A 22,652-nucleotide genomic window follows, 5' to 3' on the forward strand; every position below is an offset into this window, starting at 1 on the left:
AACTACAACTCAACACTCTGATTTTCGATCTGGTTTTCGGTCTGCATTTCCTTTCACTACTCTACTGGCTATACCCTTGGTTTCTTCGTTCTGCATTACGCCTTCGCATCTCAGCCGTTCTCATTTGCATTTCGCCTCGGCCGTCTGGCTCTACTACGACTCGACTCGGTTTCGGTCTACATCAACAACTGGCTTCTTTTCTTTTCTTCTTTATCTCGGCACAGCCTACTTCTTGAACGCAGTTTCCCACCTCAGAACCCCATAGAGAGAAAAGACTCTGGCGCTCGCGGGCATACGCAACTTCACCGGCACTAATAGGGAGTCGGTTTCGAATCATGAATCGGGGCCAAGGCTAGACGACCAAACGCACGGGGAAGAAGATGTTGCGGCGCTTTAATAACTAATAGAGGACTTGATCCTTGGGGGGCGAGGATGGATGGATGGATGGCTGCCACGGCATTTTATATTGGGGCGATGCATTACTGGTTTCGTCTTCTCTTTTTCACTCGGTCTACTCTTACACACCATCTTCGTGGTTTGACAGGTTTTCTCGGATCATGGTAGTTAGTAGCTTGAGAAGGTCGACGGGGGTGAGCCCGTCTTGATCAGGACTCGCGAATGGACTGTGGTTTGGGGGTCTGGAGGACTATGGAGGTATGGTCTGGGTTTGGAATCACAACAACTTGATATATAAACCAGAAAAAGAAAAAAGGGTTTTTGACACTTGTGGTGTTTTGTGAGCTTGTGAGGCTTGTGATGGCCAAGTTGAAGTTGTGAATGGGAGATGGATGTGGTCAACGTCAGTGATGTCTCCTCTCTGTGCTTCATCCAACACACTGACACGTTGATATTTGAACTCCTCAATAGCATCATGCAGATGAGCCTCTAGGTGTCTATTTTTTTTTTTTTTAATTATTTATTTCTTGTTCTCCATGATGCGTAGATGTCGACATCCATGAATCTGCCCACGCAGCTCGGGTCTATGCTATGGATGATGCCCTCTCGTGCATAACAAGATTGATAACGGCATTTAGTGCACCAGTGCAGTGACATTTCCCCTGAAACCCACCCTCAATGCCCTGGAATTCTGCTGAGCAACCCCTAGAATGTCATGGCTCCACGTGTAACAGATTAGACTTGGGCCAATAGAAGAAACGAGCATCATCTCCACCTGCCGAATCGACAGGGGGAAGGCACCCTGCGGTGGGCACCCGTCCCCTACCCCTACCTTGTAAGGCCGGACATGCAATGTTGACTTGGCTTGGCCTTCTTTTCCTCCCTTGGCTCGTTCTCCCCTCGATCAATCAAACATTTCATCAGAGTCTTATTTTAAGGGGTTCGCTTTCTTGTTTGTGTGTCTAGTACGACGTCCGTCTCTTCCCTTGCCGCTCCCGTGCCGAGATCTCTAAATCCAAAACATCCAGGAGGTTGCATTGACACTGACATTGAATGACGAGAGAAGGAAGGACTCGCTCGTCCCATCGTTCCTTGGTCGACGGCTACTATCAATAACTAGACGAGTTCCCCAAGCTAAGCTAGCCTCTCCCTCTAGCTCTCCACCCAAGCTCCCATCTTCTTCACCTCAACACCAGCATCAGCCGATTCTCTGTCATCCCCGTTGTCGGACCTGCACTGCACGGCACTGCGCTGCATACATTACACAAGCACATCGGCCACATACGCACGCCATTTTCTTCTTCTCTCCACCCCATCGTCTCTTCTCTCCTCTGTCCTTTCCTTCCTCCCTTGATTAATCTCATTTTATCGACTTTGAGATCATCATGGCTGCCGAACAGGACAAGACCACTGCCGCTCCCCCTGCGGAGACTCCCGCTGCTCCCGCCGTAGCTGAGGCCCCCGCTGAGGGTCACGCTGAAGCTCCCGCAAAGGCCGCCGATGAGAAACCCATCGAGGAAGCTGGTCCTTCTGCCCCAGAGACGCCTCTCACCAAGCTCAACGGTCGTCTTGATGACATTTTCAACACGACCTCTCACAAGGAGATGTGGGGTGTTCAGCTCTCCGACATCGATCACGTCCCCACAAAGGTTGTGCTTCAGAAGTTCCTGCGCGCCAACAACGACGATGTCGTTGCCGCTGAGAAGCAGCTCACCAATGCCCTCACGTGGCGCAAGAACATGAACCCTACTGCCCTCGTCACCAAGACCTTCAACAAGAAGAAGTTTGACGACCTTGGATTCGTCACCGTCCACAAGGGCGAGAGCGGCAAGGAGACCATCATCACCTGGAACATCTACGGTGCTGTCAAGGACAACAAGGCCACCTTTGGCGACGTCCAAGAGTAAGTTTACTACATTCTACGCTCGGACCTTTGCTAATTTTATCAAAGGTTCATCAAGTGGCGAGCTGCCATCATGGAGCTCAGCGTTCAGAAGCTCAAGCTTGACCAGGTCACCGAGCCTATCCCCGAGGGCGGCGAGGACCCCTACCAGATGATCCAGGTTCACGACTACCAGAACGTCAGCTTCTTCCGCATGGACCCTGCCGTCAAGGCCGCCAGCAAGGAGACCATCGCCATCTTCTCCATGGCCTACCCTGAGCTGCTTGCTCACAAGTACTTTGTCAACGTTCCCGCCATCATGGGCTGGATGTTTGGAGCCATGAAGCTCTTCCTCGCCCCTGCCACCCTCCGCAAGTTCCACCCCATGACCTCGGGCACCACTCTGGCCACTGAGCTGAAGGACATTGTTTCCACCCTTCCCAAGGAGTATGGCGGTCAGGGCCCCAGTGTCAAGGAGGGTCTTAAGATTTCCCTGGCTCAGGAGGGCGAGGCTCCCACCAAGGCTCCCGTTACTGAGACTCCCGCTGCGGAGGCTGCTCCTGTCGCCGAGCCCGCTGCTGCTACCGAATCTACTCCTGCTGCCGAGCCTGCTCCGGCTCCTGTTGAGGCTGCCAAGGAGGAGACGGCCGAGAAGGCCGCCGAGAGCGCTGGTGAAAAGCCTGTTGAGGAGTCTTTGGAGAAGCTGACTCTGAAGCCCGTCGAGGAAGCACCTGAGGCCGACAAGGAGACCGCTCCTGCTTCCGAGACCGAGAAGAAGGAGGTCACCCCTGCTGTTGAGTCAGAGAAGAAGGAGCCTGTCCCGGTTTCCGAGGCTGAGAAGAAGGAGACAGCCGCCTAAGTGTTGTTGTGTTCCTGTGATCGACGAGGCTGAGACTTGGAGAAGGCTGAGAGAAAAGTGCGGAGGATACCAACCATGTGTGATTTTCGCTGTTATAAACAATACCCCTTTACTTTAGTTCTCGCGAGCGCGCCTCCTAGGAAGGGCGCGCGGATCTCGGCTCTAGAGACGTTTTAATTCTCAAGTAGACTATAAGAGAGATTCTTGTCTTGTAAAGTTTGTTCTTGTGGTGTCTTGCTCGTGACCATGCTCTGGAGGCCAATGGTGTCGGATGATTGAGGCGAAGAAGCTCGGATGCCAAGGCTGATGTCTCTTGCTTTGTCTTGAACGGGTCTGATGGGGAAATGCAACAGATTCGAGGACCTGGTCCTGTCCAAAATGCAAATGTTAAAATATTAGATGGTGCTAGTTGGATTTGGCGGTGATACCATCGAGTGAGCTGCAAGGGATCGGGACTGGCACCCGAGACCCCAGATCTGGGGCTTCGGCGCGTAGCATGACTTTGGCGGTAGATTGTCTCAAGCATACAAATTCGAGTCTCGTGCAAGGCATGGGCTGAGCTGATGATAAAATCGAGATGATGATGGATACAACTTTGTCGGAGTTGCGAATGGCTGCTCACTTGATGCCCCGTAACCGAGGATGTCTCTTCGAGAGGTCGGTCAAGCGTCAAGTTGCGGCGGATATACGTGTATCGCCCACCTAAACATTTTTGCCCATCCTTTCGAGATAGAGACCAGAGGATGTGACAGTGAATCATGGCCGGTGGCTCTTCGGTGGGCGAGGCTCGCGATGTTGCGAAAGGCTTCACACGCCCCCAAACTCCGTGGGTCGTCACTCACACCTTGGCCCCTGAACTTTGCGGCAACGTCAAAAGACGATTTTGCATATATCTGATATATTCATGTGCAAGTATTTCTAACCCATTGTTGGCATTTTTTGGAGGTTTTGAGACGTGATTGAGGGTTGCAGTGGCAACAGGAGGGTGTCACGGGGTTGTTGATAACCGGGAGTCTCCTCCAAACACATTCCCCCAGGGACGGGTAGAGGCAATAACTACTCGGTAACTCGACATTTTATCTCGGGATAGTAAAGATATCGGCAGCTTTGGTTTTTCATGGTGTTTCACGATGGATCGGGTTCCCATATACGGTGTCATCTGAGTCAGCTGTCGTCAAGGCTGTCGGTGGCAAAGCAGATGGAGGTCAGTCTCGAAGAACGGGGAGGGTTTGCAACTCGAGAGATGCAGAGGATATACGAAATGGATCGAGGCGAATTCAGTCAATACTTTAAAGAGAGATCTCGCAGATTTAGGACTGACTGTTCTTCGCAAATGCCTCATAGTGAATACATGATATGGGGTGGTCTGTCTGTAGGCCTGGGCAAGGTAGGCAGGTCTCTCGACGGCTGGTGTTTACCTCATTAGCAAACGAAATAGCCCAGCCCATTTTCCCTTGCTTCCTTCGCTCATCCTCCCCTCCTGCGGGCGCGATAAACCATCCTCCTTCAACATCCACCACAACAAAAATCTCTCTCTCTCTTCACAACCTCTTTCTTCTCTTGAGTTGACTCCCGACATACGTGCTTCCCTCGGCCGTGTGTTAGTATTACACTCACGAGACCTCGTCTCTCTACTCCACTATTCATTCGGTCTTGTCGTCGTCGAGACTATTCTTTTTTTTTTCCGGAGAAGCAGCTGCCCCCCTCTTCCTCTCTATTTCCTCCTCCCTGTCACGCACGCCTCTTTTTCCTTCACCACTCATCCCACTTTTTTCGACCTTCAAGACGCGCGACCTCTCGACTTGACATCGGTCTCGACCTCAACCCCCTTTCTAGAACGCGTTCTTTCATCGAGAGGGCGTGAATCACGATTCGCCTACTTGATTCTTCTCTTCTCTTTTGTGTGCCGGCCATTTAAAGCCTCTCACACACTCTCGACTCGCCATCAAATCTAATCTCTTGTCCTCCTTTTTCGGTTGTTGTTGTCCAGACGGGACCCAGGTATCCGTATACGTACCTTCCTTCCTGCTCTGGACTCTCCAGTGGCAGCTTGGACCAGCGCGCGCGGGGGGAAAGGACCACCCACTCTCACGGGCTCCTTGCACCTTACTCGCTCACGCACATACCCACGCCCACACCACACCCGACCCGGGGGCTTCCTTCCCATTCCCACTCTCACTCTCTAGGCGCGGCGCGTCTCGTCTCGTCGTGCTTCCTCACTCTCATTTACCTTTGCCTCTATTAAACTCAACTTCAACCAAAACCCAACCTCGACTACGCCCCAACTCTTTATCTTCCGCCTCTTTTCTCCGCGAAAGTGTATCCTCTTCCCGTCGACTTTCTCTCTTGCCTCTTTTTCGACTTCTCATGATCACTGCGTCTTGAGCATTTCGCGTCGAATCGAGTGCACGACTCTTGTTCCCCTGCCGCCATGGCACTCGATCTGTCCGCTGAGGGCAGCTTCGAGGTAGGCGCTACGGATGACTCCTCTTCGAATGTCGCGTCAACCACCTCTACTCCTCCAACCACTGTTGCCGACGAAGCCAGTCTTCACTCGGAATCCCCCAAGCGCGATGTCGTACACGTAGCCGTCGAGCCCGAGCCCGAGCATGCGCACGAGCACGAGCACCCACAGGAGCCCCTCGAGGCCGCTCCCGAACCCATTGACACAGCGCTGCCTGCTGTTCCCGCCGAACCTGTCAAGAAGGTCACCGCTGCTAAGCCGGCTCCTCCTCCTTCTCTGCGTTCTCGTCGCAGCAACGTAGGCGCTCCTGTCTATAACCTGGCCAAGCTGAGCGGCACCGATGGCCACGGCAAGCGACGCGCCAAAGGCGACATTGTTGCGGATCGCCGACGACGAAAGACTATTTCTGGTCCGATTGTGAACCATACGGAACAGGCGACCTCAAGCCCTGCGACTACCGATTCTGTTCGCCATGTTACCCACGCGCTTAGCCTTCACCAGTCTCTCAAGAAATCAGACACACCGCGCACTCGCCTCCAGGTCACTGCTGACCCCTCGCCATCTTCACGCCGTTCCTCGACGCGCCGTTCTAGTGCCATCGCGCCTATCGCAACCCCGTCGAACGCAAAGATAATCAAGCCGAGCAAACGCAGTCGCAAGGCTGTTGAGCAGCAGCCAGCAATCATGTCTAGGGAAATGAAACGCTTGGCCGATACTAAGGAGTTTGCCGGCGTTGATACCGAACCTGTGCTTCTTTCATACTGGTCAAATGGTAAGTACGTTGACCCCAACGCCGCGAAGCAGCCACAACGAAAAAAGTCGGAGCCCGAACCCGCCGAGGAGGAGGAGGCTGAACCGGAGCCCGTGGTCAATGCCAAGAAGAGACGCGAGAAGAAGTACCTCGACAAGGGTCTTTATGCAGGCCAGGATGCTCCCATCGATATCTCTAAGGGTCTATCTATGACGGAGAAGAAGAAGTTGGCTCAGCTGCCTGAGCTCATCCCCAACGGTCGTGTCAACAAGACCATGCCTTTGCCCATGTTTAATGGCCTGCGCAATCTCATCAATGGCCGCGACTTCAAGCTCCCATTTAATGTGTGCAACCCCCTTCCTCCGGGCCAGCCCAAGCCTGATGAGTGGAAGAAGATGACCAAGAGTAATTTACCCGACAACCTGATTTGGATTTTTTACTAACACTGCTTAGATCGGTTCATCGGCGAGTCCAAGGACTACTGGCGCAAGTCACCACACTTCCACGACTATCAGTCCAAGTGCGTGTGCAAGCCCGAGGATGGTTGCGGTGAGAGTTGCCAGAACCGAATCATGCTGTACGAGTGCGACGAGCAGAACTGCAACGCCGGCAAGGAACACTGCACCAACCGCGCATTTGCAACTTTGACCGCACGCCGTAACCAGGGCGGCAAGTATCGCGTGGGAGTCGAGGTGATCAAGACATCAGACCGCGGATACGGCGTGCGAAGCAACCGATGCTTCCGACCAAACCAAATCATCATGGAGTACGCAGGCGAAATCATCACTGAAGCTGAATGCGAGCGTCGCATGACCGAAGTCTACAAGGACAATGAGGTGAGTTTTGACTTTGAGATGACAACTCTGAGTGGACAGATTAGCTGACTAAGCCCAGTGTTACTATCTGATGAGCTTCGACCAGAACATGATCATCGATGCGACGACAGGGAGCATCGCGCGGTTCGTGAATCACAGCTGCAATCCCAATTGCAGAATGATCAAGTGGATCGTTTCCGGACAGCCGCGAATGGCCCTATTTGCAGGTGACAGGCCTATCACGACGGGTGAGGAGTTGACTTATGACTACAACTTTGACCCCTTCTCCGCCAAGAACGTTCAGAAGTGTCTATGTGGTGAGCCCAACTGCCGAGGTGTGCTCGGCCCCAAGCCTCGAGAGGTGAAGCCTCCCAAGTCCGATGCGAAGAACACCGTCAAGGGTGCTGTCAAGGGTGCCGTCAAGGCTGGAAAGCGCAAGCTTAAGGAGCTGATCGGTGACGATGGGGGTAAGGACGGAGGCCCAGCGAAGAAGCGCAAGGTTCAGCCCGTGAAGCAGGCGAAGCGAGCTCTGTCTCTGGCCAGCTCCACCGGAGGTTGCCAAGGGCGCAGCCAACGCTCTTAGGAAGGGTGTGTCAACAGTTACCTCGACAGGACGAAAGGCAGCTCTTGGATCCAAGTCACCTGCGAAGCGACGAGCATCGACCGGAGCCATCCTGAAGAAGACGACCACCAAGCGAGTCATCCAGACCTACGCGGCACGCACGCCTAAGCGACGTGGATCAGCCGGGGCTTCTAGCATTACCAAGGTGACCATTAAGACGACGGCCAAGGTGACGCCCGCCAAGAGCTCACCAGCGACCAAAGGATCCATGACCAAGACGTACGCTCGAGGTACGAGCTCTCGCAAGTCCATCGCGTCAGCGGCGTCTCCTCGCAAGGGATTGGACATTTCTCGTGAGACGGAAATCGAGGTGATGCAGGCGGAGGAGTAAAGTAATGAAGAAGGGGTGGATGATGACGAAGGATTTATGTGCAAGTAAACGAGGCCTTCCAGCGGACCTGGACCAGGACAGTTTTTTGGAGAAGGGGAAAGAAGGGAGGACAAGCAAGACAAGTAAGGAAAGTCAGGCAAGGAAAGGGAAGAGGACTCTAAGGATCTGGGGTTTTTTGTTGCAGTGATTTTCATCTCCGGCTATTGTTTTCTCGCTGGCGCCAAGGCGTAACAAGGAGGGCGGGCGGTGGCATTGTACATTACCAGGGCGGGCCGGCGGGTTGTCTATGGCATGTGTATGTCTGCTTGTCTACCTAGTATCTATGTTTGTGTTCTGTAAGCTTCACGTCTGTCCGGTGGCTTGGAGTGTGAGTGAGTGAGTGATGTGATATGAGGCTCGTGGTCTGCTGACTGCGAGGTGATGCTTCAGGGATCAGGGGTGATTGATTGGATGTGGGTGTACAGAGTAGATGGACGACAATAGCAACACCAGGGCGCAACAAGATCGCAGAGGCATTCTTTCGTCATCTCCTCATCTCATGTTAGGCAGCAGCTGGATCAATCATGTATCGGCGATTCAGCATCTTGATGCCGTGATGCAAAAGAGTCGGTGAGACGGGAGCGCAAAAGATGAGGCGACAACGACTAACATCAGGCAGAGAAACTAAATCCGTACGCCCTGTTGCTGCTGCGGCTCCCTCCTCAGATATACGACAAGAGAATTAAAAAAAAACGCCCATGTATAAGCCCCGGTCCGAGCGTTCTTCTCTAACCCTTCCAGAAAGGAAAAAGAAAGGCGAAAAGTGAATGTGTGTTACCGACTGCTCGGTGTTGATATTAGACAGGGTGTGACAGTGGCGCAGTTGCCGCAGGGGTGGGTTGTCATACGTATCAAAGGTCTAGAATTAAAAGAGTTTAATTAGGATCGTCCAGGCGGGGGTTTGAAAACGTCGCGATATTCATAACTGTATTAACTATGGTGTTTTTAAACATGTGTGAGGTGATGTGATGTGATGTGACGTCTGTTGTTGAGGCCCGGATTCCCCATGGACGTCTGGAGGGGGAGAGGCGGGGTAGGTAAGGAGGCAGTGTGGATTGAGGGGGGGCGAAAAACAGGGGAGAAAACACATGGCAATGAGGAACATGTGCAAGAGAAAGAAAACTGCAGATGTGGCATCACGAGCGCAATGACATAACTAGCTAGAGAAGACTTGATTGCTGGGGCGATTGGTGAGGGCGCTTACACGGGATGGGATGGATGATGCATCTCACTGTGACCAGGCGCTGCCCTAGAGGTTTCGTGCATGGTGACACGCCCAGGGGCATGCGCCCCAGCAGAGAGGACGAGAACAGAGGTCATCTTGCTACCGCGAAACCATCGCACAGTTGACATTGGGAGTCAGAGGTTGATACAGAAGATGTTTGGGAGATAGGAAATGGTATTTGCGAAAATCTATGGTCTATGGGGTATGGTCTATGGGAATATGGTCTATAGTAATGACAAGGAAATAACACGAGCCAGAAGAAAACACCATCCAGGAAAAGATACCAAGCAAGAAAATACAGAGAAGAATTTTGCTATGATAAAGGAAAAGAAATGAAGAAAAAAGGCATTTGCGAGAAAAAGGGGCAAGAAACTGAGATCCTAGCCTTGTCGCGAGCCCAAGAGAAGCCAGCTAAAAACAAGACGGCGACAAAAGAAAACAACATGGAGGTCTGGTTCCATCCAAGTGAAAAAGAAGGTAGCAAATGTGCCCCATCAACTCCGCGTGAGCATTGGGATGTGCTGTGTGTCCACCCCTCTATACCGCCGCCGCCATCCATCCATCCTGTTCGTCCCCTGCGTCGTGCTTTTTTTTTGTCTTTTCTGTTTTTCTTTTCTTTTGGTCTTCCCCAAGGAGGGCGTCCTGTTGCTATCGTCATGTCATGGCTATCGGTACATGAGACAGTGGTCCAGTCTGGACTTCTGGACCTGGGCTCCATGATCCCCTCTCCTGAAGTCGGAAGTCGGAAGTGGTTGAGGCGCCTTGGTGGTGCATGGCCAAGATCAAGGAAACGTCAAGAAGGGCTTCTTGAAGCGAATTCCTGCCGAACAATCGTTGGCTGCTTCCTTAACCTCCCTTCCATTCAGGAATCGTTGTGTCAAAGGGTAGCCGACGGTGAGGATCATCTCAGCAACTAGCCCTGAGCGTAGACCCAGCGCGTCGTGCAGCCGCCGCAATAGGCGCGGGAGCATCCCACACAGTATGTAGTTGTTGCGACGCAGTTGTCAAAGCCGCAGTTGCAGCAAGTCCACATCTGGGTGGGAGGCTGAGAAGGCATGGTGACGATGATGGTCGGGATGTGAAGAGAATCTAGTGGATGATCGAGTGTTGAAAAGGTGTTGTGAGCGGTTGAGTAGGAACTGTAGCTCAGCTGTTGTGGTGAAGTTGTTGATGAGGACTTCAATAGAAAGAACTTCCACGGCTCTTATATATCTGGAATCAGTTCACATAGCACAGAGCTCAACTTACTTTGTTAAACATCAAAGTCCAATACTTTCAAAAGTCCACATGGGCAAGGCGTAAATTCCAGACTCACCTTGCCTCTCACAAGTTGACGACGAGAGGCCCATGTTTGCCAAATCTCCATCGCCTCAACATAAACAGAGGCGCAAGCAATGAATCAAACACCTGTGATCAAGTTGAAACCAGTCAGGAAGCTCTAGCGTAGGCCGTAGTGCGACTATCCCGTGGCGTAGTAAAGGATATTGCCCACAGCTGGGAAGCTCGTCACGCCTGAAAACAACATCGGAAAGGCCGGTCAGGATGCTCTATTCCTCGATTGGATCAGCTATCAGCAAGCATGGCCTTGCGAGACCTCAGCCAGCGCCAGGAGGACTAAGTGACGGCATCGTCAGTCAAAGCGTCGGATAGATGCGTCAAGGTAGGGCCGTCACAAGCTTCGCCTCGCCTTAGTAAGGGGACGTTTCAGTCGAAAGGGGTGCACACTTTGATCTGGCATCGGGGCTGCCACATGGGCGTCTGGATCGGTTAGCAGGAACATAGCGACGATGAAAATACCCCTGGGTGCCGAGGCTGGTCTTCTGGAGGGTATGGCTCGAATCGCGAACCACTTGTACTTTGTCCGCTCGCCTAAGTACAAAGAAACTCGAGACTAGGATCTGACGGGCGCTGTGGACGAGAGGGGTGTGGAAAAGCTATTCATCTGTGTGCCTTTGCCTTTCAAGTCTCCACGGACGCCGCTTGCTCGCTCCGCCACGAAGGAGAATTGCACATGATGTTTTGAGGAGCTTGGGTAATTTCGGTTCGGTCGGTGGAATGGCAGCCGAAGCAGGTGTGAATGACGGGGCGATTGAAATTGTAAAGCCTGGTATGGCCGGTCTTTTGTTGTCGCAAGATGTAAGTTGCTAAGTGACGTCGACCAGGCTGGGGAAGAGGGGAAGTCCTCTGTTGTGGGGTTGACGTTGTGCGGCTGGACTTGTGGTTGATCCGATCCTCGGAGGTTCCTTCCAGAGACCAAAAGACTCCAACATTTGATAGGGCGAGGAAAGACCAAGGGAAAGGGAAGGGAATGGTGACCAAGGTCCCGGCTAAATTGATGAATGCGGCTCTGCGAAGATAGGGCAATGACCATGCTGTGCAACCAGCTCTGACTCGGCCAATGTGCAGCCGCCCTGTTGATCCTCCGGGCTGCTGCATTTTCGACCACCTGGAGAGACTGTGGCTCGTGTTAGTTGAACCTCTTACAAGAATAATGGGTATATACATGTGGCTGGGGGAATCTGTAGGTACTTCCCAGGTACATGGGAGACCATGTGAGACATCTTCACCAATGTGGGCCCATCAGTTGGTAGGTACTGCAATACCTCTAGGCAGACAATTCGCCTTGCCAAGTACTCGAGGCATATCAGGACTGCTCAGTAAAATTGAGCAACACTTCTCGAATCGGTACTTCTGGTGTTTGGTCTGGGTTTTCGTCGAATAGAAACAGTATTGTTGATCGCTGTTTTGAACTACTCGAGTTCCAGGTTCTCTCGATGATGGGGTTTAAACGGACGGCCCGCGATACACCATGCACTGCTATACTCGAGTTAAAAGTTAGCACTGGTAATCTAGTATTTCTGCTATGCACTCACAAATATCAAGCTTGGTTGTTTTCTATCTAGTAGAGTAGATAGCCGTAGCCCGTACCAACTTGTGGTCCAGGCCATCAAACGAGTGTCATGGCCGAGTGTCATCCAGGGGGCCTCCGACCAGAAAGGGGGGCACCCAAAAGATCAGACCAAAAGACCAAGAGGAAAACAAGAGGAGGACATGCGGCTCTATATAGCTATGTGCCGTAGGAAGAGTGCCTTGGGGGCGTCATGGTGTGGTGAGCTTTTAAGCCGCAAGCTCTTGCAGAGCCTCTTGCCCACCAGGCTCAGATGTGCAATTGGAAATAAGGCACATGCACATTGGTCGATGCAAACTGCCTCCTTTGGGACCAAAGTAGAAGGGCAGATGATTCTTCGCCGACGTTTGTGTCACTGCGTCCAGCCCGATGTGCTCTGCCTGGGCTAATATGAACTCGTGGTTGATGGTCGTGGCGGTTTCGCGGCTTGAAAGGAGCGCCTGAATACCAAAGAGGATGCTCAGATGTTCACGGTGGTTTTGGACAATGTGAGAAGAGGAACATTGTGCCAAAGACGCCTCATTTCACAATCATGGCGGATAACTGTCGGGCTCCGACGCAGGATAGCCCAATGATAGTGACTCAATATAAATGACTAGGGTTGAGTAACAATACCAGTATTTCCTTGGTCAGAGACATGAATAAATGGAGGGATAATGGTGGCATTATTCTGAAGCTAGGGCCCGATCGAGGTCCAATCAGCCAGTCAATGCTGATGCCCCTGGCCCTAGCCCTGAGGTATCGTGAACTGCATCATGTCAAAAGGGGGGGTCTCAAGACACCAGACAAAGCAAAACGAAAAAGCCAACGGGCTCTCTGGATGTCTATAAACTTCCCAATGCTTCCATCGGCGAACTCAGCGCAATTGCTTGCGTCGGTGCTTACGCAGTACTTCGCCTCCGCCATTATTCCAAATACTTCAGCTCACAACGGAAGTACATAAATGCACAGCGGCCGCCGCCGACATGAATTGTACACTCAACCAGAAAAAAACGACACGTCTTCTTCCTGAAGGGTAATGCCTGCTTACGATTGAGGTTTTCGAGGCGAAGATGCCAGCACGTTTCGAATCTGAGGCGTGGGAGAGCGGCCAAAAGCAATTTTGAGTCGTAGGGGGAAGAGGGATCGTCGTCCTTGTGGGAGGCACGACAACCAATCGTCTAGACAGGGTGAATTCCCTCTGATGCCATCACAAAGGAGCAGAGACGACACAATTAAAGGCATTGTGTTGCTTCAACACACAAGTTGGGCTCTCAACTGAGACAATGGCTTAAGGTGAGCTCGGTGTGACAGGTGTGATAGAGGAGCGCCTCCCGCCCGGTGTGTTACGGTGTTGGACAGCCCCTGCCAATAACAGTTGGTTAATAGTTCCGCCCAACACTTTCAGGTGAATTATATCAAGCTAGTTCAGCCAATGGAGGGGCCTACAGTTATTTTACAATTGAAGACAAACGCCATCGATTGTGCGGCTGCAAAGAATATTTTGCTCAATTGGCAGACCTTCTCCTTGGCTGAGGGTTGGTGGCTGTCATGTGATGAGCGGCGACATCAATTGATCAGATGAATAATTTGAATCGAGAGAAGAAAAGCCAATTGATGTTACTAGCGAAAACTAAAAACACAACTATTACCTACTGAATTATAATAGTTACACATCCAATAGGTAGAGACTCTCAGCAAAGATAGATGTTGCAACGGAACAAATTATGTACAGTGTGGTGTATGCTGGCACGGCACCTCTCGCACAGTCCCCGGCCCGCTCCTGCATCCCGCGCTTAATGCGACATGTTAAATGAGATCATCAACAACAGTCGAGGACAACTCTCACGTCTGCGCCCACGAGGTCGTCGTCACCCTCGCCAACCACTTCACTCTCATTGGCCTCCTCGTCGGCCTCGTCACCGCCATCCGACTCTTCCGGCTCTCTCCCTCCTCCTCGATAGACATGGCCCTCGAGTGCCCTCGCCGTCTCCTCCTGTAAAGACGTCCGCGATGTTGCGATGCCACGACCGGCGACGAGCAACCGCGCAGAGACGCGGTGGACGGTGCGCCTAGTCCCGTTCTTCTGCGCCGCCGCTATTGGCTACGCGACCTACCTCACAGTTGCACATCTCTGCGGTATGTGGTATCAAGCCCTCTCCTTGCATGACGTATTACTAACGAAACGGGAAAGTCAACTATCTTCTTCGAGAAAAGAAAAAGACGGCCGTCGCAGTCGTCCTCTTAGTTCTCTACTTTGTTTTCTTCATCCTCACCGTTGCAACCTACCTCCGAACTTTCCTTACCATTCAATTCAAAACCGGGTTCGTTCCCTTGACGCCCGAACGAGAGGCCCTCGACCAGGAACGCGAGCAGATAAAGAAGCGAGGCGGTGACCTCGAGGCTCTACCATGGGTCCCTCCCGATACGAATCCTGATAGTCCTGGCCTGGAGACATTTTACAGCAGAGATGTTTTCGTCTGCGAGAGTGACGGTCGTCCCAGGTGGTGCTCTGAGTGCAGGAACTGGAAACCTGACCGCGCCCACCATTCAAGTGACCTTGATCGATGTGTTCGAAAAATGGATCACCTGTGTCCCTGGGTAGGAGGCGTGGTGGGGGAGAATTGTGAGAAACCCTGCAAAATGGACTCATATCTCAACTAACAAGTCGCCAGCCTTCAATTTCTTTGTCCAGTTCACATCCTACTGCGCATCATTCTGTGCCGTATGTCTGGCCACATCCGGATACTCGCTGCATCTAAAGATGCAAGACGGAGAATCCTTGGATGCACGCATCGTCGTGGGCATCGCTCTCGCAGGCCTATTCTGTCTTTTCACCTCGGCCATGACCATGACGTCGGCCCGCTTTGTCTTCACAAACATTACTAACATCGACTTGTTCAAGAAGAACCAGGTCTTTCGGCTGGCTGTTCGAGTATCCCATACCACTCGACCGACAGATCGTTTTCAAACCATCGTATACCCGCTCTCGCCTGTTGCTTCAAGTTCAACTACTTTTTCGAGGGGTCAACTTAATAGTGTCAACCGATCTCGTACAGCATCGCCAGAGCCAAGGGTGTCAGCCAGGGACCAGCAAGCCAGGCGAACATTCGCAATCCTGACCACCGAACCCGGCGAGAACCCCTGGAACCTCGGGTATTGGGGGAACTTCAAGTCGGTCATGGGGAACACCGTCTTCGAGTGGCTGCTGCCCATCCGGCACTCTCCTTGCTGTAACCATGACAGCATGGTGAGCGACTACGAATATGGACCTCTCATCGAGGTGCTGAAGCGACGATATGGGATCACCGACGGTGGACCCGCTAAGGAAGGGATTGAGATGACGTCGAATTAGATACCCTCGGTATGTTAGAGCGCTTTCTTTTTTATGGTGTAACGGGAGCAAAGAGGTGGATATACCTATATAATATTTAGATGGAGATTAGACACTGCCCGACACAGGTGGGTTTGATGTGGGTGGACATCATGGCCCTCGAGGCTACACAATTCATTTCCTTGAACGTTGTTTTAGTTCATTTTGCTGTGCCGTGTATTCGGGAGAGGATTTGGATCAAAAGATAAGGGGCCATGGCTGTCCTTGAGTTTTAGGTTACGAGACATGAGGTGGTCTCTCTTCTGGCCTCCACTGAGAGAGGTCGGCTTCGAAGCCTCACCACCACACACAACTCACTTCATCCACCAAAAAGAAGATCATAGTCAAGATCAAAAAAACATACAACAGCGGGGATTCGCTGGTCGTCACCGACCCAACTACTAATCCGCCCCTCACCGGCTTATCTATGGGAGAGCGGACGGGATCCCGAGTTCTCCGGTGGGTATGGTCGTATGTGCTGGTTTTGGTGGTGAGAGGCGTTATGTGCAGGTGGTGAGGGAAGAGCTTCGGGAGAATGAGTGCCAGCCACAACATAGCTACGATGGGAAATTTTAATCCCCTTTGAGATACAAATTCCCCAATGGTGCATTAGGAGATGACGAACCAAGAGATATTGTAAAAATGTGCAAATTGGAGGGCAGACTGGTTGTGATGTAGGGTAAGTCTAGGGGCTGGGAAGTGTCGAGGACATCGATGAGGAGCTCAGCAAATAATGCTAATACATGGGTATTTTTAGCTCTCTGAGGGAAAGGGGAATGAATATTGGTGCCGTCGACACGGGTTCCAAGGCCGAGTTATCCTCCCTGATGTTCCATTGTGTTGGCCAGTGGCTCCTCATTTATCAAGTCCACGGATCTCGAGCTACAGCCCTAGCACCATCACCAGCATCAGAGCTGGAAGCAGGTGAACACCCAATTGAAATGAATCGTCACTGGCAGTGTGAATCCTTTTTTTTTTTTTTTTTTAACCTTTTTTTTTTTCTTTTTCAATGACATATCCGTCATACACATGATCAAAGAACACAGGAAGAGACACACAGCAGCATTGGCAGTGTGAATGGATTGAATCATGAGTCGAATTCGAATCGTGTTCACGTGATAGACTGACTATCTATATGGGAGGCAGAGCTGAATGGGACGGTAAAAGTGCGGTAATAGATGTTGGTGTGAGTGGAAGGGGGTAGGGGGAAGGGGGAAGAGGGAAAGGGCACTGGAGGGAGATGGGGAAGGAGCACTCAGGTAAAGCAGAGGCTTCCTGGGAAAGAGCATTCTGCTCAGAGAACGCTGACTAAGGCCATGCCAGACCAACCATGGACACTCGAGTTTTGTTTCTTCGGCCGAAGGCCTTCAGAAACCTTGTCAAGTCACGTTTCCAAAGAGACCCATTTATATTCAGAGGCCATTTTCTCTTTTCAAACCGGTGTCGAGCAGACATCTCGTCGGTGGGTCCTTGATCTGCACGGGTGGACCCTCTCCACCTTAGCATCAGCCAGTCACATCCCGCGTCACCATACAACATCAAACCCGCAACCATCTTCAACTTGATACCCTCGACAACATTCATTGATACGCCAATCATCGAACGCAGTCTGACACAGGAGCTGATGAGGGAATTTCTTGCTTGGATGATCTGAGTGAGACTTTTGTTTCGTGGCGTTGCGTGCGTGATCACGGCTGAGTCCTCCCTTCCTTCCCGCGGGGACGTCGCAAAAAAGGGAGGCGCGAGAGTCCCGGCACAAACCAAGGCACAAACTGCATGCTTTGCTGATCCATCCATCACTTGTCATCACACTCGCTCTCTCGCTCGCACGGAATTGCTCACCGCCAGAGAAAGCATGCCCGCTTCCCCGCTCCCAGGGGTCTCGTCGCCGCTGAACGAGGCCGGATGGCGCCGCTCCCAGTTCACGTACCGCCAGCTCTCGCAGCTCGCATCGTCCAACACGTCGTGCCCGCTGCGCGTCGTCGCCCACATCGACCTCGATGCTTTCTACGCCCAGTGCGAGATGGTCCGGCTCGGCACACCAGAGGACAAGCCGCTTGCGGTGCAGCAATGGTGAGTTACCTCCGCGCAGCCCATCCATCCCTTCCGAGTCACTTCCCCGCTGTTTGTTGCACTTTGGCCTGCCGCTGTCAGAAATGGTGGCTTGATGTTGTCTTTTCCCCCAAGTTCTGGACTCTACGTTGGCTGTCCGTCTGCTTGCCGCTGGATACCTGGAGGTTTCATTCTGGTTTGCTTCATCACAGACAAGTGTTGCCCTTCTGCTCGACCTGAACGAGAAGTTTACTTTGGATGGCTCCTTGAACCCGTTGCAAAAACCATTTCCACTATCCTACCACTTGATACGAGTATCTTGCGAGTCTCTTCGCAACCATTGGCCTATGTCCCTCCTCTAGACCTCCGCCTTGCAATATTCCCTTGGCTGCCCTCCTCTCCGTGAACCCCTGTCTCTCTTGAGTTACATTTCCCCTCTGGTGGCTGTTTTACCGTCCCCTCGATGGAAATTATCCGGTTTGATTGGCTGGCAGAGTTGTCCAGGACCCATCAATGTTGTTGTTGCTCCTCGCCGGTGTCGTTTATATGTCGAGTTTCGAGCTCCTCATGCTGCTACACGGTCTTGATTGGTCGGTAAAGCTGCCGAAGGACCCATCGATCTTTTCTTTCTCTCTCGCCGGTCATCTTGTTCTGCGCTCCATTCCAATGGCGCCCTTCTTCACCGTTGATTGGATGCCACAATTTCCAAAGGACCCATCAACCTGTTCCTCTCTCCTCACCGGTGTTTATATGTCGAGTTTCGACGACATTTTGCTGGTTGGGACTCAGGGAGTGATTGGCTGACAGTTGTCAGAGGACCCATTTCTGGTTCCTTTCACCCATCTCAACCTTAACCGCAAAGCTCTCAGGACGCCTGCCCTCAGTTCGACGGTCTTGGTTGGGCGGAATTGCGTTCCGTTGGCGTTTGAGTTCTCGTGTTTGCCCGCCTTCTCTGCCACACCCGTTCTGACTTGTTCATTATCCCTCATTTTCATGTTTTACTGGCATAATGATAATCTGGCGAGCACGATAATAACGATTTTACAGGCAGGGACTTATCGCTGTCAACTATCCAGCCCGCGAATCAGGTATTGGACGCCACTGTAATATCGACGAGGCAAAGAAACTATGTCCCGACCTTATTGCTCAGCACGTGGCTACATGGAGAGAGGGCGACGACAAATGGGCGTACCGGGACGATGCCGCTGCCAACATAGCAACCGACAAGGTCTCGCTTGACCCCTATCGACTCCAGTCGAGAAAGATCTTGGCAACGATCAAGGACGCACTGCCTCCTGACCTGCAGAAGGTGGAGAAGGCAAGCATCGACGAAGTCTTCCTGGACCTCTCCAGTCAAGTTCATTCAATCCTCCTAGAGCGGTTCCCCGAGTTGAAGAATCCACCACCATACGATGACCCCACCGAAAGACTCCCGCTTCCATCTATTGTTGCTCTCGACTGGCAAACTGATGCCTTGGTTGACCTGGACGAGGAACAAGAAACGATCGATCCTGACTGGGACGATGTCGCGATGTTGATTGGATCAGAGATTGTTCGCAAAGTGAGGGCCAAGGTACGACAAGACTTGGGGTACACATGCTCGGCAGGAGTAGCCAGCAACAAGCTTCTCAGCAAGCTGGGATCCGGTTACAAGAAACCCAACAAGCAGACCGTTGTACGCAACCGAGCCGTGTCGTCCTTCTTGTCTGGGTTCAAAATCACCAAGCTACGGAATCTGGGTGGTAAGCTGGGCGAACAGATTGTTTCTACGTTCAACACGGAGAGTGTCACCGACTTGTTGGAGGTACCTTTGGCAAGTATGAAGTCAAAGCTTGGACATGATACTGGGTTATGGATCTACAACACTATCCGGGGCATCGACACCAGCGAGGTCAACTCACGTACTCAGATCAAGTCGATGTTATCAGCCAAGTCATTCCGCCCTACCATCAGCTCTCAGGAACAAGCTGTACGCTGGTTGAGAATCTTCGTCGCCGACATCTTTGCTCGCCTTGTTGAGGAAGGGGTACTAGAGAACAAACGACGACCTCGGACTATCAACCTGCATCATCGTCACGAAGGACAGGTAAAGTCACGGCAAAGTCCCATCCCTCAGGGCAAAGTGTTGAATGAGGAGAGTCTGCTTGACTTGGCCAAGGATCTTCTGGGACAGATCATTGCTGAAGGTAGGGTCTGGCCTTGCGCGAACCTTAGTCTCAGTGTTGGTGGATTTGAAGATGGTGTCAAGGGCAACATGGGAATTGACGCATTCCTGGTCAAAGGGGAGGAAGCCGAAGCCCTTCGGTCATCGACCCCCGAGAGCCGCCCGGCATCTACGGGATCCGAACACGCTGTGAAGAAGCGCCGGGTTGAGGATAACGGTATCCAGAGGTTCTTTGCAAAGAAACCATCCGGCAACCAAAGTCCCTTTTACGCGCCTGCCATTCCTCAACATCAATCCAAGACCAATCCGCCTCACTCCAATGTTGACGCCTTCGGTTCGAAGCATGAATATAATACCGGCGGTGAAACCGACATCTCCATGCGCCAAAACGACGCATCAGATGCAGCCATTCCGGATGCGAGCTACTCTGCAGACATGCAAGAAGATTGCAACCAACCGACTCTCGCTGATTTGCTTGTATGCTCTCGCTGTAAGACCAGTTTCGGAGACCCAGACGCGCTGCAGAACCATGAGGATTGGCACATGGCCAAGGACCTCCAGGAGGAGGAACGTGTCAAGCCTACATTCGCTCAACGGCAAGCCGCTCCACGTAACTCGTCACAAAAGACGCAAGGAACCTCGTCAAGACGCGGCCGAGGAGGGAAGCTGGAGCAAGGACAGAGTCGGCTCAAGTTTGGCTGACGGCTTTGAGCATCATCACAGCGTCTGCTCAAACACGGCGTCAACTGAAATGGATGCGTCTCGAACCACGGAAGCGAAATTGTTCGATTTTAACACTCTGGGCTCCTTGGCTCGCGTCGACTTGCCGTCACAGCATGATCATGGGTGCAGTGACTGGGGATATGCGTGGACTGGGCTGAGTTGAGCATTGACGGAGGCGTCAAGGGTTGAGGTGAATGAGCTTATGACGGGTGTCATGAAGCTATTCTCGAGCGTGCATTCAGTACGTTGCACAAGCCTCTTCCTACGGACCGGGGCTGTGGGATGGTTACACAAACAGCCCTTCACTAATTACTCCAGCATTAGCTGTGCGACGACAGGTCCAGAACGGGCGTTCTGAAACTGTGGGATGGAGGAGAATGGATGCCACAGGCCGGGGGAATTGCGGCTGCATGGGAACACAGTTCATGTCAAAACGGCCGAGGCGGCATGACAGGCGATGAAGCATGCGGGCAGCCGAGACGTACCAGGGAGGAAACGTTTCAAAGCAGCTCGACTGGCTGCGGCATACCGGATGCTTGGTGGTTGAAGACGACGGACGAACCGGGAGCGATGTCAATCTACGACATGACGATGCAGGCATCGGGGCTGTCATTTGTGACCAGACGGCATCCGTTGATTGCGTGGGATGCTAAGGTATCTTGTTCCGTTTCGTTAAGGTTTTCCTGACATGGAAGAGCGATATGATTGGACAGGGGGGCTTGGGCAGCGAACAACATGGTTCCAGAAGGCGGGCAGCGCAGGGTTGGGCCTCAATTAGTGCGAGGCATTGATACCCAACCCAACCTCCCCTCAAGCGCAGGCGACCACGCAAAGGCAGTTGACAACCACTCAAGACGGCTGCTCTGCCTCAGTTGCAGCTGAGGTAATATTGGCAATGGCAACACCTGACAAGCATGGCGCTGTGGAAACACGTTGCCTGTCATGTGTGGGCGTCAAAGATTGGGCTAACGCCTGGCGAACAGCGACTGGGACATGACGGGGAGAAATAAGGAGCCAGAGGAGCAGAGATGCCCAACTCGCTCCGAGACGGTTGGGCAAGGGACGATACATACGATGCAACCAGAAGGGAACACGGCTTCTTTTTGAGACAGGGCGACGGACGTTGCATGGGTTGGACTATCTGGGAAGGACACAGAGGCAGCTCCATCAACATACGTGTCGCTTGGAGATGGGATTCGGCGTGGAATCAGCATAGGAAGCGAGTCTCTGATACCTCAGAGGGGATATAAAGCTGCGTCATGAGGTGGGCGTCGGGAGATGACGATGGTTCCTGGATGGTTTACGCTCCAGCCTACCGTTATCCCTCTTGCTTCCGCGCGCCGCCTCACGCCAGTCACGTAGACAGATTTCGTGCTTGCAGAGACCATACCAGACCAGACCAGACCAGCCCGCGCACATCTTCCAGACAAGGACAATCTCCCCGTGTCTCGTTACGGGGGAACCCTTGGTTTGAGTTGAGGAGGACGTCATCGTCACCCTCATCACCGCCGTCGCGCCGCTGAAGCTGGCATCACGACCACAGCGCGCGCGCAGCAGCTCCATCACGGCCGCTGATCACTGGGTAAGAGGAGAGAGTTTCATGTCGCGTATCCAAGCTTCGTGCAAGAAGAGGATTCCGTTGCGCCCACCCACGGGCGATCGTAACTTGGGAAGAGAAGGGCGTATCGCCATAATCATCCAACAGGAACGGGGAGACTGGGCGTTGGGCATCGTCAAAACAAGGGATAGCCTTGTTCACGACGAGACAACGGCGACATCCAGAGGGGCATCTGCCGCGCCAGCCAGGCACATCTACGACTGCTCTGGGTCGAGGTGCCAGCACAGACAAGGCCGTGATCTGTTTCGATCGTCACTTCGGACGTGTCGGGTTCGATCTCTAATAAACGGCGGATTGAACCGTTTCCCCCATGTGCCAGACCTCATTTAACGAAGAAACCTTGGTATGACACTTCTTGGTGCAGTATCATTATCAGTACCCCGTACTATTTTGACGCCGACTCTCTCGCCACGTTGCAACCTGGACGACTACAACGACGCGGATTTCCCCA

General features: G+C 52.5%; 4 protein-coding genes across 4 annotated transcripts; all 4 read left to right on the top strand.

Annotated features, from left to right (window-relative positions):
- Positions 1 to 1,781: 1,781 nt before the first annotated feature.
- MRS44_004395 (uncharacterized protein) lies at positions 1,782 to 3,137 on the top strand (the record flags this gene model as incomplete). The annotated part of the gene is made up of 2 exons (XM_046268923.2): positions 1,782 to 2,299; positions 2,348 to 3,137. The coding sequence occupies 2 exons, from the start codon at positions 1,782 to 1,784 to the stop codon at positions 3,135 to 3,137; spliced, it is 1,308 nt and encodes a 435-aa protein (XP_046136479.2).
- A 2,431-nt stretch (positions 3,138 to 5,568) lies between these two features.
- Positions 5,569 to 8,120, top strand: MRS44_004396 (uncharacterized protein; the record flags this gene model as incomplete). Its single annotated transcript, XM_065622187.1, has 4 exons — positions 5,569 to 6,757; positions 6,806 to 7,188; positions 7,247 to 7,634; positions 7,711 to 8,120. 4 exons carry the CDS (start codon positions 5,569 to 5,571, stop codon positions 8,118 to 8,120), a joined length of 2,370 nt encoding a protein of 789 aa, XP_065478259.1.
- A 6,172-nt stretch (positions 8,121 to 14,292) lies between these two features.
- MRS44_004397 (uncharacterized protein) lies at positions 14,293 to 15,626 on the top strand (the record flags this gene model as incomplete). The annotated part of the gene is made up of 3 exons (XM_046273651.1): positions 14,293 to 14,410; positions 14,466 to 14,897; positions 14,947 to 15,626. 3 exons carry the CDS (start codon positions 14,293 to 14,295, stop codon positions 15,624 to 15,626), a joined length of 1,230 nt encoding a protein of 409 aa, XP_046136476.1.
- A 1,873-nt stretch (positions 15,627 to 17,499) lies between these two features.
- Positions 17,500 to 20,562, top strand: MRS44_004398 (uncharacterized protein; the record flags this gene model as incomplete). The annotated part of the gene is made up of 2 exons (XM_046268920.2): positions 17,500 to 17,717; positions 18,744 to 20,562. 2 exons carry the CDS (start codon positions 17,500 to 17,502, stop codon positions 20,560 to 20,562), a joined length of 2,037 nt encoding a protein of 678 aa, XP_046136475.1.
- Positions 20,563 to 22,652: the final 2,090 nt, after the last annotated feature.

This window comes from Fusarium solani, assembly GCF_023522795.1.
Source record: "Fusarium solani strain SB1 chromosome Unknown bctg00000002, whole genome shotgun sequence".
NCBI classification, from domain to species: domain Eukaryota; kingdom Fungi; phylum Ascomycota; class Sordariomycetes; order Hypocreales; family Nectriaceae; genus Fusarium; species Fusarium solani.